The 17,661-nt window shown below is 52.5% G+C and overlaps 3 protein-coding genes across 5 annotated transcripts in view; all 3 read left to right on the top strand.

Moving 5' to 3' along the window:
- Positions 1–2,039: 2,039 nt before the first annotated feature.
- LOC117650353 (mitochondrial intermembrane space import and assembly protein 40-like) lies at positions 2,040–4,548 on the top strand. 2 transcript variants are annotated; one of them, XM_034393722.1, is made up of 4 exons: positions 2,040–2,236; positions 2,556–2,643; positions 2,743–2,954; positions 3,684–3,821. In XM_034393722.1, coding segments are annotated over exons 1-4 (333 nt in total). In that variant the 5' UTR covers positions 2,040–2,204; the 3' UTR covers positions 3,685–3,821. The 2 variants fall into 2 exon arrangements, with proteins under 2 accessions (XP_034249613.1, XP_034249612.1); XM_034393721.1 differs by lacking the exons at positions 2,040–2,236; positions 2,556–2,643 and having other exon boundaries at positions 2,816–2,954; positions 3,684–4,548.
- LOC117650355 (mitochondrial intermembrane space import and assembly protein 40-B-like) lies at positions 2,964–3,677 on the top strand. The gene has a single exon (XM_034393725.1). The coding sequence runs from the start codon at positions 2,966–2,968 to the stop codon at positions 3,329–3,331; it is 366 nt and encodes a 121-aa protein (XP_034249616.1). The 5' UTR covers positions 2,964–2,965; the 3' UTR covers positions 3,332–3,677.
- A 739-nt stretch (positions 4,549–5,287) lies between the features above and the next one.
- Positions 5,288–17,661, top strand: part of LOC117650354 — a 28,422-nt gene continuing 16,048 nt past the window's right edge. The window contains exons 1-2 of one of the 2 annotated variants that reach the window (XM_034393723.1): positions 5,288–5,654; positions 6,598–6,660. In XM_034393723.1, coding sequence (XP_034249614.1) covers positions 5,519–5,654; positions 6,598–6,660 — 199 coding nt within the window. In that variant the 5' untranslated portion in view covers positions 5,288–5,518. The remainder of the gene's footprint in view (positions 5,655–6,597; positions 6,661–17,661) is intronic. The other variant, XM_034393724.1, reaches the window with a different exon arrangement.

Genomic DNA, 17,661 nt, shown 5'->3' on the forward strand with positions numbered 1-17,661 from the left:
GCCAAAAAGCGATCATTGTTTTGGCACTGTGCTTATGCGGCTTGCGTGCCGCGGGGCGCGGCGAGCGCGCGTCCATCTCAAGCTACTGATACTGTAACGCAGCACGTCTCGCTCTATCTCTCTCTCTCTCTGTCTGTCCCGGCCCCACCGCCGCACGGCCCGGCGCGGAGAGCAAGAGCGAGAGAGATAGAGGAACACGCGGCCGGCGCGCGACTCGGCCCGGCCCGACCTTCAATCACATTCGTTGAGACGGTCCGCTCCACTGCCGTCCGCGCCAACATTGCCCACTTCCCAGACCAGCCCGGACCGGACCCTGCAGACTGAGAGTCGTTTTCGTCGCTCTGTCTCTCTCGCACTCGTGGGGCGTTCCGTGGAGGTGCGAGTGCGAGAGACAGAGAGATGTCAACGACAGTCTGCAGCTGTGGTCCTCGAAAGCAAAGGGCCCGTGCAATTGCTGCAGCAGCCTTGAGTCCTGGAGCCAGTCCAGTGTGCTGGACCGGACCTGCTTCCGAGGGGTCGTTCTCTGGCTCTGACTCTGTCGCACTCATGGAGCCTTGCGAATGCTGTAAAAGGGGTGCGGGCGGGTGCGAGAGAGACAGAGCTGCGAAGCGGCACTCTTCGCAACCGCTGCTGGACCGCTGGGCCGCTGGACCGAGTCCAGGCCAGGACTCCAGGACCAGCCCCAGCCGTCCTGCAGCACGGCGGCATGGCGCCAGCCGGCAAATGTCAACAACTCAATCAGAGCAGCAGTACCAGCCACGCCAACGGGGCGTTTTTTTTTTTTTAAATTCCAGCCGAGCACGCTGTTACCGTTGGCATGACATTCCATGACACTGTGACCTTGTGAAGGGTAAAGTAATCCCAATGGTAGGGCCCACTATTGGGTGGGCATTGGTTTTCACCCCACAGCGACACATTCAGTGATAGCTGCTGTGCACGACTGACAGAAAATTGCTCTCCATTTAAACCCCAATTTCCATATTTGTATCATAGTAATGACAGCGTCTACATTTCAAAATAATGACCATTTCTAGACTTCGCTTTCCCACGTAGACCATGCTCAAAATTAAAGTAACATTTTGCATTTCAATAGTTAAATACTCCTACCTAACAAACAAGAAATTTGCTAAAGCCAAGGGAATAGTAAATGCAACAATATTTGACATAGAAGGAGCATCTTAAGCTTAGCAGAACAACAACATATCCAGAGATGGAAAATGCTGCAATAATGAGAGATACCGCAATTGGATTCAATACAGGGGACAGGGGTGTCGCCCTAAACTTTTTAACTACCTTCATGGACTTTTCATTTATATAATGATGCAGAAAATGAGGCCTGTTACATGTAGGCCTTTTAAACACAAATAACCTTGAAGGTTATGTATGTCAAATAAATAAAACACACCATTCTGGGTAAACGACATTGTTGGTCCGAACAACAGAACAAACGACAGCAAAAAGCTTCACTTAGAGTCAATGGCACATTGCACACTGCTATCATTTCTCTCAGAACTCTCATTTTATTTTTGGAGGGTCAATGCTTCCAGAACATACAATGTAACTGATCCACATTTTCCTCTATTTTGCCAACTGCTGAAGTGCTCATGAGCCGTCAGACCCCGAGCTAGAGAGTAAACTTCAGTCAAAATCGCTGGCAGAAAGAAATGCAGTCTAATATCAGAGACTGCTGCATTTCGTTGCACTTGCACCTCCCCACCCTGTCCGTCTCCCATTCGGAACAACAAAATACCCTCCGGATGAGACTAACCTTCGTCTTTCCTTGCGAGGTTTTGAAGATTTCTTCGCTTGCATGATGGATGTGGAAATCACAAAACACTGGCAAAGTTCAAGTCCACCATAAACACACACAGGATAACCGCGAAATGGTTCAAACAAAGTTGATCAACACCAAACACACGGTTGTACACAACTTTCCATTTTGCAGCTTGCAGCTGACGTCTTTCACTGAGCACTAGATCTTTAGTTATGCAAGCAGCCGTGTTCCTCCATGCCCGATCTCAGTGGCCGTGGTCTGGAGATGAGAAACTGCTGTCCTGTCCTCAACTTACGCAACGATTTCTCATACACCTTTTTCTAAACAGTTTTCGGCTGGTCCCTTGGCATTTAGTATTTCTAAATTTTTCCAGTCCAGTTGATATTGAACTCTTCCTTCCATTTAAAAACGTAATTTTCATGCTAACAGTATGAGTGATTTCTTTTACCTTGACGTTTCTTTGTTAGTATTTTTTTATTTCCGCTGTACAGTCATGGGGTCTGCATGGTTAACCTCTTCTTTCCACACTTCCTCTCTGATACAAGGATCTTTACTCAAGTTTCTTTATTAATTTTGTTTGTTTGAAGTCAATTTTTGTGTAGTTCCAGTGTTATCATTTCAATAGTTACTGATTATTATCATTATTCTCTTGTGTCATCCAACTCTTAATCGGAATGGTTTCATGCAACATTATGAAATTCTTTTATTCTGCGTCTGGTTTCATGTCAGTCCTCTACATGTTATTCTTATAATTGATTTTGTTTTTTTTACATGTTTTTAGAAACTTTGACAACAAAACCGACGTTCAAGTTGATGACATCTGTTTCAAGAACTACATAAATTCAGCTATTCGTGATCTTCATGGAGATGCAAGTTTCCCCTATTTTTTATCTGCTTTTCATGCTTTTTCATGTAGCTCAACTTCGTTTTAATTAGTTTTTCTCTGTGTGTATTCTTTTTTTGTGCAGTTTGGATTAGGTGTGAATGTGGACCTCTTGAAATACGAGGAAGACAAAAGACGAGGTATCATTCGCTGTCCAGCTAGAGACTACGTCAAGATCAGAGGTGCTTTGACCTTCTGTGGAAAACTTGACGGAAAATTTTGCCGATTTTTGGTGCATCAATCATCGGGTCTCCTTCTCTCCCTGCAGGCAAATAGTCGGACCTTCATTCACTGCTGGTGAGGATTGCATGCTCCATACGCTAACCACAATGCCCAAGTCCCTCCCAAGTAACAAAGAAGACAAACATACAGTGATATTTGTCTCAAAAGCCGAGCATCTGCTGCCAAGTTCTATCTCTTTGAACAATTCTGGGACCCCACAGGGCTTAATTTTGTCCAGTGGAGAAATCAACTGGATGTGCCCATGTTTGGATGGAATGGCAACAGGACCATGTGGGGTTGAATTTCGAGAGGCATTTTCCTGTTTCCATAACAGCAAAGCCGAACCTCAAGGAAAAGATTGCTTGGATGCATTTCGCTCGATGCAGGAATGTATGCAGAAGTACCCCCAGACTTATCGCAAAGAAGAAATGCTTAAACAGTCTCCCACCTAGAAAATCATAAAGAAACTTTTTTCACATCATTTTATTTAACAATAGAAACACATAAAAATTCCTTTTTAAAATAATGTTAACAGTCAGTGGACAATTACAATAATGGTTCATCCCAAATTTGTGATGAATACACACATAATATGCTTCAAAGTTACAGTATAAATCTTAATTTCTGTAAGAAAATATTTGAAATACAGTACATTTTCCACATTGAATGACCTCACATTTTGATGTATCAAAAATTTGATTGAATCTTTTAACTGGTTGTTGGTGTCCCTCCTTCAATTAATGCATACTGTTCTTTGCTCTGCAAGAGCGTTAGAACTTAACAGTTTTGTTTTACATGTTTCAGATTAGTCCTGCAACAATCAGCCATGTCTCTTTGTATGAAGGAAGGCAAAGATATCATTATCTTTGCAACGAAGGAGGATCATGACATTCCCAGCAAAGTCCAGCTACCTGAACTTGAACCCCAGCCGGGTTTAATCTTCCCGAATGGGGACATCAACTGGAACTGCCCCTGTTTAGGGGGCATGGCCACAGGACCTTGTGGCGTCGAGTTCCGAGAAGCCTTCTCCTGTTTCCATTACAGTGAGGCGGATCCGAAGGGAAGTGACTGCATGGAGCTATTCAAAGAAATGCACAGTTGTATGCAGGAGTACCCTGCACTCTATGACAATAAGGATGGAAAGGACGATGATGACGAAGGCATGGGTATGGGTATGAATGTGGAAGACGCCAACCAGTCTTCAACAGACCAGCAGCCTGCGAAACCTGCAAAAGAAGTAGCTGTTTCTAGTACAAATGAAAAGAATTGAATGTATCAGTATGATTTTTTCTTGTTCAGATATTAGTTGTACAGTTATAGAAAAAGGAAAGAACTATTAGCACACTGTGTACTAGAACTTGATGCTCAACTTCTGTGAAAAGGAATTTAGTATTATCTCCCCACTTAGAGGAATGAATCACGGGCTCTTGTGTTGCTCGGGTTCACTTTTTTTTTTTTTTTTTAATGTATGTTGGCTGCTGACATGATTGTTCCAAGTAGCAGTTGGCTTCATTTGTCTGCTTTAATTTCTGGATGAGTGCCAATAGTCCGATGAGGTACAGTGCGTGTTTGGTATGCTTTGTGAAACTGATGTTTTTACATGACTTTATTTTGAATTGTTACTGTTGTTACTGTTAGGAAAAAAGAATATACCACCAGTGATTATCAACTTTTATTTTCCTTTTAAACCATTTTATAAACTGTACACGAGGTTGTCAGAAAATGTCGTTGATGTCATGAAAGATGTTAAACTACCGCTAAACTGAAGGAGGGGAAGAAAAATATAACTTCTCATCCTTTTTAGAGATTGACATGTTACATTGGAGAGGCTCCGTTTGACTGAAGGCATGGAAAATACTACTTTATCATGGACCATGACTTTATGCTCTAGTGCTCTAAAGGTGGCCTTTTAATGCTTGTCCACCCAAGTCCAATGTCCCAATATTGGCATTACTCTTGAGAATAATTAGCTGGTGATGGTATAAAAGGCGTAAAGAATGGTTAGTCTTCAACGACACATTCATGTTACATTTGTACATTTGGTTAAAATAGTGCCAATAATCGGAGGGCGGATAGGGCCGGACACTCATGGAGAGGCATGACAGGAGGGAATGTTCGAGACTCATGAAGGAGATTCAAAAAGCCCCGCTCTTCCCTCAGGGCCACCACGACACTGCTAGCTTTCGGCTCTCCCTGCTGGTTGGCCCTTCCCTCTTGCGGTGGCGTTGCCGAAGGTGCCGCTGGCATCGCCGCGGTCCTTGGCGCCCTTCACTCTCCACCCCCGCGGCCCTGCGCGTCAAGCGGGAAGGCCGAATCGATCGTTCCCTTTTTCCAGAAGAAGGATCCTGGCCGCGCAGGCGACCGGGCAGGCAGCCATCGCGCTTCCCCCACTCCGCGTCGGCGTGCGTAGGCCGTGCTGTACGGCAGTGACGGGAGTGAGTGGCGTCGGCTCAACGAACAAAACAAATAAACAAACAGACGGGCGAAAGTGTCGTGGCAGACGGACGCGACGCGACTCTGCTCCGGGCGGCGCACAGCACAGTGTGTCTCCACGTCGGCCGCGTACCTCGCCGTGCCGATTCAGCGAATTTTTGTCGGTGTTTTCTGCAAAGCCAAGTCCGTGTCGCGCTGAATGAGCCATGGACGGGGCGCTCGGCGGCCCGTTCGGCTTCACCGCCGTCAGCGGCAACGGCAAGGGCCCCGCGACGAAGGACCTGGACAGTCACCAGGACCACCAGGACGCCGACAAGCCTAACGGCACCGAGGAGTCCAATGGTAAGCCGAGCCGCCAGACCTAATGACCCATTTCCATATCGCCCATCTCTGCCTGTCATTCCGTTTCGCGTTTCGCCGGTGTGGCGCCAGGGGCGGAGGGAGGGTCCCCTCCCCAGGGGGCGGGCGGGGGAGGGCGGTTCGGCCCGAGAAATGCTGTCAAAATCAGCTGTTTTTGAAGCGGGGCGGAGCCGAACTTGGCCGATCGGGCTCGGGTGACTCAGGCTTGATCGCCTCGGCGACGCTAGGGGCGACGCGGCGCCGCGCTGCGGGCTTTGGTTTCCAGACTCTGTCTTGGTGAAGCAATCGATCTCCGACCACAGCGTAGCGCCAAGGCGGCAAGCCGCGGCAAGCGGTCGCGTCGACTGGCGTTGACGCGTCAGCCAGTTCCCTGTGATCCTTGATCCTCCTGCTTCCTAGAATGAGTTCCTTTGTCACGGCGCGGCTGCCATTCAAGCCCCCTGTCTATAAATACATTTGCTCAGTGGAACTAACCAGTGCATTGCCTTAAAACAGATTTTAAAAATTATCGTAGTTTATACTGACAATTGATTTATCAAACTCATATCGACACTTCCTCTTAGACATTTCTTTCTGAACTACGCTGAATTACGTTTAATGGTTTCATGAACAAAATTTTGTATTGTTACTTTTGTCAATCGTCGCTTGGGTGAATTCTGAACGATAGTGAAATTCGTAGAAAGTTAACTCTCTCTTTTCGGAACTGAAGTTTCAATGGTCGAACCCTTTCAAATGAAACAGAATGTTGCTGTCGGGGACACACATGTCATTTTAACCGATGCAAATTTGCTTTGTGTTTCTTAGCCTTTTAGCTGCATTTCGGGATACTTTTTTTTTACATGTGCATGGTGTATCTGCTTTAATTCTTAGTTCTTGCCTTTATGTGTTTGCACCAATCTCTTACAAGCCCATATCAACTTTCCAGGCCTATCAACAACTTGCCTACATTTCTACAGTGCATGCAGCTGTCAGAATAAGACCTCATCGAGTAAGTCAAAATTATTTCATTTCCTAATATAACAATTCCTATGTAAGTTTAAAGTACTCATTCATTAATATCTACGATAAGATCTAATTTAAGCAAGTGTATCTCGAAACCCGTTTTGAAATGATGTTGACGTTGACATTACCGACTCTTATCAGACAGTTGAAAAAAATCTTGCCTCATACTCGCCAGCATTCCCCCTTCCCCCTCCACTCTTCCTCCCTCCACCTCCCCTCTCACTCATACTCTTGTGCTGTGTGGAACCGATGTAGACTAGATTCTGCATTCTTCTTATCTGTGCATATAGTCATGCAAAAATTATTGCGTACGGTGGCATCAGCTGCTTCAACTGGTTGCATTTTTTTTTTTTTTTAATTTTTATGACTGCTGCCAAAGCAAAGTCTCAATCAAACCTCCCATAAAAAAGGTTTCTGACGAATACAGCTGTCACTGTTGATTGCTTTCTTGCTTGCGGATGACTTGACTCAATTAAATTTTGGCCGCTCTGTTTGTCTTCAGACTGATTCCTAGAGTCGTTGTCGTCGCTCTGCCTCTCTCGCACTCATGTGCGTCCCGCGTATGTGCGAGAGAGACAGAGCGACGACAACGACTCTCCACAGAATCAGTTTACTGGGGCCGCGGCTTGTGCCTTGCCCTGCGCGGGACAACTTTAATCAAGAAACAGACAGTCGCCGGCAGGCTGGCTCGTGCAGGCGTGAATCCAGGGGGAAGGGGGGGGGGGGGAGTGTAATGGGAGTGATTACCCCCTCCCTGCACTGTGGAACCCAGTGTGGGGAAGTCCACACTTGAAATGCGGAGGTGTGGAATTCGAAGTCTTCGCGTTTGGAAGTGCGGAGTTTGCAGTTTCCACACTTCAAGTGTGGACTGTGGAGTTCTCCACGTTCGCACCATGCTAAGAGATAGGGGTTCTGTCGGGTTCTGTGAGCTACTCCGCACTTGGCTTGAAAGTGAGCGTACACCCTAAATGTTTTTGTACAAATTTTGTACGAGACATCACAGTTTTTTGTGCACACGAACTTTTCGTACAAATTTGTGCAAAATTTTGTACAATTTTGTACAAACATGACGAAAAATGTGCAATTTTTCGTCCGAAAATCGTACGAAAATTTCGTGTGCAAAAAAAACTGTGATGTCTCGTACAAAATTGTACATAACATTCAGTGTGTACAACGGAGGCCGCCTGGAAGGTAGGCCAACAGCACTATCTCGCCCCTGCAGGCAAAAAATGCAAAATTATTTCTCCTTAAAAATACTACTGGATCCAAGGGCGGATCCAGGGACGGGTTCAGGGGGGGGGGGGGGGGGCGATGTCGCGAAAGTTGCCTACCTACAGGGGTAATGTGCGACTTTTTGCCTACCTTTCAGGCGGCTTCGCCGCCTTCAGGGAGGCGACGCCCCCGCTGGATCCGCGCCTGACTGGATCCGCGCCTGGCTCGAGCCGTGCGCTGTGCAAGTGCAGTGCCGTGCCCTAAAGTGGTGTCGCGTGTCGCAGTTCCAATCATAAAATCAGCGCCAACGAAGTAAATGTCCTGCCTGGCTGGCTGGCCTGCGCTTGCCTGCCGCCTGATTCCGAGAGTCGCTTTATCGTCGCCCTGTCTCTCTCGCACTCATGCGGCGTCCCCGGTCGGTGCGAGAGAGGCAGAGCGACGAAAGCGGCTCTCAGTCTGCTGGGCCGGCCCGACGACGAGTGCACCAAGTGTCGAGTGCGTGAAAGGAAGGCTTAAGCCGATTAAAAATAATGCAACTAAAGTGGGCGAGAAATGGCGTCGTCTTTCAAGGGCGGAACTCTGCAGTCCTGCGGCGTACACACCTCCGCCTCCCCCTCCCCTCCCCGCCCGCTGCGGCGCGGAAGGAGGTGTTTGGCTTGGCGGCGAGGGGCGCAGCGGGCAAGCGGGCACACGGAGGCCCCCTCCAATAACGGACGTAATTATTTGTCGCCTCAATTTTGCCCCTGTGCAATGTCGGTCGAACCAAGCGTGCAGAACAACACACTTCCTGGTGCGGAGTCCCTCTCCTCACTTGGACGTGTGGAGTGTGCAGTTTCCACACTTCAAGTGAGGAGTAAGCTCACAGAGCCCCAATCTCTGGATTTCTAGTGCGGTTTTACAGTGGACCTGCTGGCGGCCTGGCGGCTGGCGAAGGACACGCGTTGCTCGGATCGGCCTCGAGTCCCTCCAGCCAGGGGTTAGTCTTGTCCTGCAGGCCGATTCCGAGAGTCGTTTTCGTCGCTCTGTCTCTCCCTCTCGCACTCACGGGGCGCGCCGTTCGGGTGCGAGAGGGACAGAGCGACGAAAACCGACGAAAACGACTCTCGGAATCAGTCTGCTGGCGGCGTGCGGCCGCGGCTCAGGGTGCGCGATGGAGCCCCGCGACGGGCAGCACGGCGACGACGACACTGTCGCGACATTGAGCCCTCGGTGCGCTACGTAGACTACACGGCATGAAGCCGCAGTGCGGCGGGGCGGGCCGGGGCGCTGCGCGTGCCGGGGACGGCGCGGTCCTGCACCGCAACACGCCGCTCCACCAGAAATTGATCGCTCTTTCCTTTTGGGGGCCGCGGGGCCCTACGGGGCCCGTGAGGCCCGTCTAGGGTTGGGGGTGGGGCCCGGTGGGGCCCGGTGGGGCCTCCAAGGGCCGCGTGCCTGCCGTGCCTGCCGCCTCGCAACTTGGAACGCAACCAGCACACTGATTCCGAGAGTCGTTTTCGTCGCTCTGTCTCGCTCGCACCTCTGCGGCACGCCCCATGAGTGCGAGGGATAGGCAGAGCGACGAAAAGGACTCTCGGAATCAGTCTGCAGGTGACCCGGGCGTGGCGTGACGTGGTGGCGCGACGTAGCGGCGCGACGTAGCGGCGTGGCGTGGCGTGGCGGGGCGTGGCGTGGCGTGGCGGGGCGTAGCGTGGCGTAGCGTGGCGTGGCGGGGCGTAGCGTGGCGGGGCGGGGCGTGGCGTAGCGTGGCGTGGCATGGCGTAGCGTGGCGTGGCGTGGCGGGGCGTGGCGTAGCGTGGCGTGGCGTAGCGTGGCGTAGCGTGGCGTGGCGTGGCGTGGCGTGGCGTGGCGGCGCGCGCCGGAACTGCGTGGACTTCCCTGGCTTCCCTGCGGGCCTGGCTGCCTGGCTATGGCAGCGCTGGCAGCCTGCCGAGTGATGCCGAAGGACCGTTTCGGATGCTCTGTCTCTGTCGCACCCAAATGGCGTCCCCTAGGGGTGCGAGAGAGACAGAGCGACGAACGGTTCGTCCGAACCGCTGGGCTGCATACTGCACTGCGAGGGGCGGGTTACTCGGAGTTTTGGTGTGGGCGTGTGAGTAGAGTTCACGTGGAGACACCGTTAAAATTTGACATGTGTGCTGTCCTGCCGCTCGATTCTGGGGACTCGCTTCGTCGCCTGAATGGCTCAGCTGCACAGTGGGCCAGAGGGCCGGTGGAGGCGGCCAAAACTTCAAAGACGCGTTTTGACCCACAGCCACTAAGCAGAACTCGAACCGACCGTGTGACCCCACCAGGCTTGCTCTCCGAACGAGGAATCCATCGGTGGGGTCACACGTTTGGTTCTAGTCGCACTGAGCGACTCTGGAGCTCAAACCGCGTCTAGAGTTTAGGTCACCGGCGCCGGCCTTCTGGCCCACTGTGGGCTATGTCCGCGGTCGCCACACTGTGAGGCCGAAGTGGCCCATTAAAAGCAATTTGGAGGCCGGACAGGAAAACGGAAAACTTTGCCGCGCCCCGCCTTTGTCTTTGTCGGGAGACACATTCCGAGAGTCATTTTGTCGCCCTGTCTCTCTTGCACTCAAGGGGCGTTCCCTATGGGTGCGAGAGAGACAGAGCGACGAACACGACCCTCGGAATCGGTCTGCCGTTGGGCTGGGCCGAGGCCCGCCGCGTGGGCACCGTCACCGTGGGCACCGCACAGTGGGCCAGAAGCCGGTGGAGGCGGCCAAAACTCTAGACGCGCTTTGAGCTCCAGAGTCGCTTATATCAGGACTCGAACCGAACGTGTGACCCCACCAATGGATTGCTCTCCGAACGAGGAGTCCATTGGTGGAGTCACACGTTCGCTTCGAGTCCCATTTAGCGACTCTGGGGCTCAAAACGCGCCTAGAGTTTTGGCCGCCTCCGCCGGTCTTCTGGTCCACTGTGCACCGCCACCGCGGGCTGCCTCTGATCAGCGCTTCGCTTCGGTCTCTCTGTCTCTCTCGCACTCGCGGGGCGTGCCGCGAAGGTGCGAGAGAGAGAGAGAGAGAGACAGCGACGAGGCACTGCTGTTGCTGTTCGGCGTGCTGCAGGCTGCGGGGCGTGTCGTCCGCGCGGTGTATCGCCTGTCGCTGACACGTCGACAGCTGCGGAGGAAGATTGAGAGAGGGCGGGGGGACGCGCGGGACGACGGCACACACACACACACACACACACACACACACACTCACTCACACACCTACACACACACACACACACACCGACACACACACTGACACTCACACAGGTACACACACACACAGACACATACACAAAGACTGACTTACACATAGGCACAGACACAGGGGCTACAGTATACACACACGGGCACGTACTGCACACACACACACACACACACACACCCAAGGGACCGCCTGTCGCCCCGGTCGATGTGACGTCCAGGGCGTCGTCGCCGAGGGCGTGCCTTGGTGGCTTGGGCGTGCCGGGTGCCGCCCGTCCAGGCACATCCTGCCCCGATCCAGGACGGCGATACGGCCGGCAGGTACACCCCACAATGCCGCGTGCAGTGTACACGAGTGTACAGCGGCGGCACGGCGCCCAGTGGGCCAGAAGACCGGTGGAGGCGGACAAAACTCACGACGCGTTTTGAGCTCCAGAGCCGCTGAACAGGCCTCGAACCGAACGTGTGACCCCATCAATGGATTCCTCGTTCGGAGAGCAATCCATTTGGTGGGGTCACACGTTCGGCTCGAGTCCCATTTAGCGACTCTGGGGCTCAAAACGCGTCTGGAGGTTTGTCCGCCTCCACCGGTCTTCTGGCCCACTGTGCGGCGGCCCACTCCACTCGTCGCGCGGCGTGTCGCCGCCGTCGCGTCGTCGCTACCCCGCGCGCCAGCCCAGCGATTCAGCAGACTGGGTCCGAGAGTCGTTGTCGTCGCTCTGCCCTCTCTCACTCCGATACGGGACGTCCATGAGTGCGAGAGAGACGGAGCGTTGGAAGCGACTCTCTGTCTCTGTCGCACCCGCAGCGCCCTCCGTAAGGGTGCGACAGAGACGGCGCGACGACCCACCCTTCGGCGACGCGGTGCTGCGCGGTGCGCCTCGCGCTGACGTCGCCGTGCCGCGGTCGCCGCGTCTTTCGGGGCCTCGCGTGGCCTAGCGTGGCCTAGCTTCGCCGACGCCAAGGGGTGTCTCATTTCGAGGGCAATACGCCGCCGCGCTCCCCGCGCTCGCCAACCGCGGGCACAGTGGGCCAGAAGACCGGCGGAGGCGGCCAAAATTCAAGATGCGTTTTGAGCTCTAAAGGCGCTACATGGGACTCGAACCAAACGTGCGACCCTACCAATGGATTCCTCCTTTGGAGAGCAATTTATTGGTGGGGTCACAGGTTCGGTTCGAGTTCCATTAAGCGACTCTGGTGCTCAAAAACGTCTAGAATTTTGGCCACCTCCACCGGTCTTCTGGCCCACTGTGCGCGGCCGAGCAGCACACTGGTAATACTAAAGCGTAGCATTACCCTCTGTTTTCAAGCGTAATCTGGTTACGCTTGAAATCATGCGTAACAGGCTCATCTGCCAACATTCCCCCTATCTAAATGCATGGGGGGAATTTCTGGTCTAGGCTTGATTTCAAGCGTAACGTCTTCAAGCGTAACTTTATGCTTGACTCAAACATAAAGTTACGCTTTAGTTTTACCAGTGCAGACCGATCCCGAGGGTCGTTTTCGTCGCTCTGTCCCTCTCGCACCTGTACGGGACGCGCCATGAGTGCGAGAGAGACAGAGCGACGAAGGCGACTCTCGGACTCAGCCTGCCTGCAGCGCTGCAGCGCACAGTGGTTTAAAATCCTGTTTTAGGGGGAATAAATCGATTTTTCAAAAGTGTCGCAGGGGGCATTCTGGGGGGTGAAAACGAACTTTAATACTCTAATACAATATAAAATGACGTTTATAAATTTTTATATGACGCTGGGAGCCACTGGGAAGGGTTTGATTTTAGTCTTTTGTATTTTGGTCAAATTCATCTAATTTTCTTAGATGTTTCCTACCCTTATTTTTCCAATTAGAGCGATGCTACTGGTATGCTGGCGTGTTTTTCTTTTCGTATCATCATTAATCAAAGGATAGCAGCACACAGCGCAACATTTCGTTCGCGGTTTAGCTCACGGTGGCGGGTTTTTGCTACAAATGCGTTCAAAACATTAAAAAACACACTTTTGGAGTTTCGGACATCGATGGGGCCCGATGGGGCGAAGTTATTGGTGCGAGGCGCTTCCCTTACATGTATATTAAGATGCCCCGATGATAACTTTTCCGCACTCGTCCGCAACAAGAAACGCAAGGGGATCAACACTACAAAAACGTGCCAAATTGACTAGTTTTGGGGCTATTGGCTTCTGGTGTACACCATTCAAAATGAAAAACACATAAGTGGGATTGTTTTTCTTTTCAAATATTTTTGTTTTTCTTAGTAACAAAATGATTTAATGCGGCTCAGAAGTTAAAACTAAGTATTTTGAGCATTTTTTAGTTTTGCTTTTTTTGTCAATTCTGTCATTTTTCTTCTAATTTTGCTATTTTTCTCATTATTTCAGCATTATAAATCCAATATTTATCGGACCGCCTTTTCCTTTGAACCAGTCTTTGCCTATTGCCTACCGATGATTCAGTTCAATTCTGGTAGCATTTGGTCGCACGGGACGCTTGCTAAGACTTATTCCCCCGAAAATAGCATTTTAAACCACTGTGCAGCGGCTGGCCTTGCAGTGGCGTGGACGCGCGGCGCTCGCGGCCCGTGTCCGATGACGGCGCGGCTCGCGGCTCGCGCAGCTTCCAAGAAAGCTGCAGGCAGATTTCGAGAGTCGTTTTCGTCGCTCTGTCTCTCTCGCACTCATGGGACGTCCCGTACAGGTGCGAGAGAGACAGCGCGACGAAACGACTCTCGGACTGTCAGTCTGCTGCTGGCGAAGGCGTGGACGCCATTCAGACGCGGTTTAAGGGGGAGGTGCGAAGCCCCCCCCCCCCCCTGCGAGATTCCCGAAACGCCTGATAGTAGGCAACCAGCATCACATGCCCCTGTGTAGGTAGGCAAAATATACACACCCGCCTTCCCTGTCGGGAGCTCCTTAAACGGCGCCTGACGCTACGGCGGTACGGCACGGTACGCCACCGTGGGGCGGGGCGAGGCAGGACGGTAGGCGCGACGGTAGGACTTCCGAGCGATTCCGAAAAGTCGCTCTGTCTCTCTCGCACTCATGGGGCTCCCCGTGAGCGTGCGAGAGAGACAGAGCGACAACGCGTACTTCCAAATCGCCGGGCGGTGCGGGCCGCGGCGACAATGCACTGGCGCTGCCGGCCAGTGCCGGCCCGCCTGCAGGTTTGAACAGGTCCGCGGGCCGGCCTGCAGTGTGGTGGCGGTATCGCACTCGGCGCCGTTCGGCGGGCTCCACAGGTGGCCGCCGAGGCGCCCCGAGCGCCGCCACCCCCAGAGGCGAGGCAGGCCCGGACCAGTCGGCACAGCCTGGTGCAGCCCGCTCTGCCGGTGCAGCCTCAGAGCGCTCGGAGAGCTAGCCCGGTACGGCCTACCTCTCCTGCGCTCTCTGAAAGCCCGAACGCCAAGCGGCCCAGCACACTGTGCCTTTGCCCGGCTGCTGATTTGGCTCCGAAGATCGCAGAGGTAGATTTCCGGCCGGAGTACGAACGTTTCCACTGTTACTCGATGAATGTGAACGTCACATTTGCTAAAATGTGGATTGTGTGGTTTTCGCCCATAACAGTGTATCTACCGTGGGTTCCCCATGAAGATACGTTGTTGTGACAATTATCACTCAATTTTGATAAATATTATGTCGCATTCATTCGAATGTTGATCCACGTTTAAACGAATGTGAAACGTAATTGTTTCAAAACGAACGTGATAAAATTCACATTCGAACGAATGTGACGTCACGTTCGTCGAATAACAGTGGATCTTCAGGCTGATTTCGAGCACTGCTCTCATCGCTCTGTCTCTCTCGCACTCAAGGGGCGTCGCGTAACGTTCTCATTCCAGGAACGTGACGTCACGTTTGAACGAATACGACAAGTTGTTACGTTTCTTTGAGCATTGTGTCACGTTTGTTTGGACGTGGATGAGCTAATTTATGGCTGATTCGCATCCGAACGAATGTGACGCAATGCTTAGTAGAACGTGACTTTTTAACATTCGCTTCAACGTGATGTCACTTTCCCGGAATAAGAGTGAAGGGAGCGCTTTCTCAGAACCTGGCGAAGAATGTGTTTAGTTTGCAGCTTGCGAAGAGGTTGGCTTGATTGTATGTATTACGAACTGGTAGTTCGTAATTTTGCGAACTGTGTTTGCAAGTGTTTCCAATTAATCAAACGGGTTGTTCGCAAATTTCGAAGCACTTGTTCGCAAGTTAAGAGCTTCTAATTTGTAATACGGATGCGTTCTTTGCATTGCGAACAAGTGGGATTCTTCGCAACCTTACAAACACATCGGTTCGCAAGGTTTTGGGAGTGCGAGAGAGAAAGACAGCGACGAAAGCAGTGCTCGGAATCCAGCCTGATGATTGGTCGAGACCTCCCACTGGAGCCACTTCAACAATCTTCGGAATCAGTCTGCTCGAGAGTCTGCTGCTCTGCAGATTGATTCAGCGAGTCGTTTTCTTCGCTCTGTCTCTCTCGCACCCGTGCGGGACGCCCCGCGAGTGCGAGAGAGACAGAGCGACAAAGACGGCTCCCGGATCAATCAGTGTGCAGTCGGCTGCCTCGCCGTCCGGCGCCGCCATACGGTGAGATGCGTGCACTGCTGCCCGCCCTGGGCCGCCTGCTGCGTCCCGCCGCCGCCGCCGCCCCCAGTCTGCTGGGCTCCCCGCCGCCCTCGCCGCGCCTGCCCCGGCCGCCGCCCCCGACGCCGCCCCCCACGGCACCCGCCCCACGCCCCTCGCCGTCCTGGCCCAGGTTCGCGAATTCTCTCCCTCCTTCATTCTGTCAAACGTCACTCTCATGATTCGATAGAGCGCTCGCCGGTGGCACTGAAGCGTATTTTTTCGCCGTTCTTTCAGCGTGCAGGTTGCTGCGTTTGGTTTTGGCCTCAAGCTTAAGTTCGGCGTACAACCACGCTTCGGTTTTGCCAGCGTTCCGTCGTTTTGACTCTCTCGCACGCCCACGGGACGCTCCGTGGGTGCGAGAGAGACGGAGCGACGCATAGTGGGCCAGAAGGCCGGCGGAGGCGGCCAGAACTCTCGACGCGTTTTGAGCTTCAGAGTCGCTAAACAGGACTCGAACCGCACGTGTGACCCCACCAATGAATTACGCTCCGAACGAGGAATCCATTGGTGGGGTCACACGTGCTGTTCGAGTCCCGTTTAGCGACTCTGGAGCTCGAAACGCGTCTAGAGTTTCGGCCGCCTCCGCCGGTCTTCTGGCCCACTGTGCGACGATAGCACTGCGCAGCTGCGCAGTTTCGGTTTGCAAAGGGTGGCCTTGCCGAGGCTTGTTGGAGGGTTCTACTCGTGCCGTACCCGTGGCGAAATGGTCTTGAATGTAATTCAAGGGCCCATCTGGCCCTTTGAAGGTCGCCGCTTCGCTCGCAGGTCCTCTGGCTCGCTTTGACGGCTCCACGGCGAGATTGCCCGTCGAAGGGCCATATTTCAGCCCTTGTCTCGAGGGGGACTCGTCCTCCAAAGCTCTGACTGCGTCCCTTTACACCGCGTTTCGCTTGAAACTGTCGAGATTTAACTAATGTCAGCTCGTAAATACGGACAATTTTGAAAATTTAGCGTTTTGCGGACTTTGGCGGCATGCGGCTTGCTCAAGGGGGGGGGTGTACACATATCAAACATTTCAAGTTTACTGAAATTTATCAAAATGTATCTAAATTCTTTCGAAAATTCAGAAGTTTGCCCGGAATTCATCAACATTCAACTGAAATTCATTTGATCCCCACTCCGAAATTCAAAGTAATTTCCCCATGGCTTGCACCTTGCCGCTTCTGCTGTGTGTGGCTCACGTCACCACTGTAAAATTTGGGAGCACTACTCCAAAGTTTTTAGGCACCCAAGTGTTCACTGTTCAACGAATGTGAAGTCATTTTCGTAAGGGTTGTAAATTTTGTCACGTCACGCTCGTTTGAAAAAAAACGACCTCCCATTTCGTTTAAATGTTACACGCCCCTCTGGTGTCACATTCGTTCGAACGTAGACCAACATTGAAACGGAATGTGACATCCCGTTCAATCGAACGTGACCGAATTAACATTTTCACGAACGTGACCTCACCACACATTCGTTGAATAACAGTGCGGTGGCCACACAGGGGGATGATTCAGACGACCATGTTGGCAGCCATCCGCACTGCTGACCAGTAAGCCTTAGCGCCTGTGACGTAGGCTGCCCATCCGCCCCGCAACGCACCGCTGTGGAGGCGGTGGCCTACGTTGCCCCTTGCTTTCACAGGGGCGAGGTAGGCCAGCGTCTCCACAGCGGTGTGTCGCGGGCTGGGTCGTTGGCCTACCTCGCAGGCGCTAGAGGCCGATGCCCCCCCTCTCTGGATCCGTGCCTGTCGCTCTGTCTCTCTCGCACTGACAGCGTGGTCGGTGAGGGTGTACCACACAGACAGTCAGCGCTGGCGTGGCACAGTGGGCCAGAAGACCGGTGGAGGCGGCCAAAACTCGAGACGCTCCAGAGTCGCTAAACAAGACCCGAACCGAACGTGTGACCCCACCAATGGATTCCTCGTTCGGAGAGCGATCCATTGGTGGGGTCACAGGTTCAGTTCCAGTCCCATTTCGCG

Source organism: Thrips palmi, unplaced genomic scaffold (assembly GCF_012932325.1).
Source record: "Thrips palmi isolate BJ-2018 unplaced genomic scaffold, TpBJ-2018v1 HiC_scaffold_5, whole genome shotgun sequence".
Classification (NCBI taxonomy): Eukaryota; Metazoa; Arthropoda; class Insecta; order Thysanoptera; family Thripidae; genus Thrips; species Thrips palmi.

Excerpts from the sequence above, each read along its gene's own strand:
- LOC117650353 (XM_034393721.1), top strand. The coding sequence starts at position 3,706 with ATGTCTCTTTGTATGAAGGAAGGCAAAGATATCATTATCTTTGCAACG.
- LOC117650355 (XM_034393725.1), top strand. The coding sequence starts at position 2,966 with ATGCTCCATACGCTAACCACAATGCCCAAGTCCCTCCCAAGTAACAAA.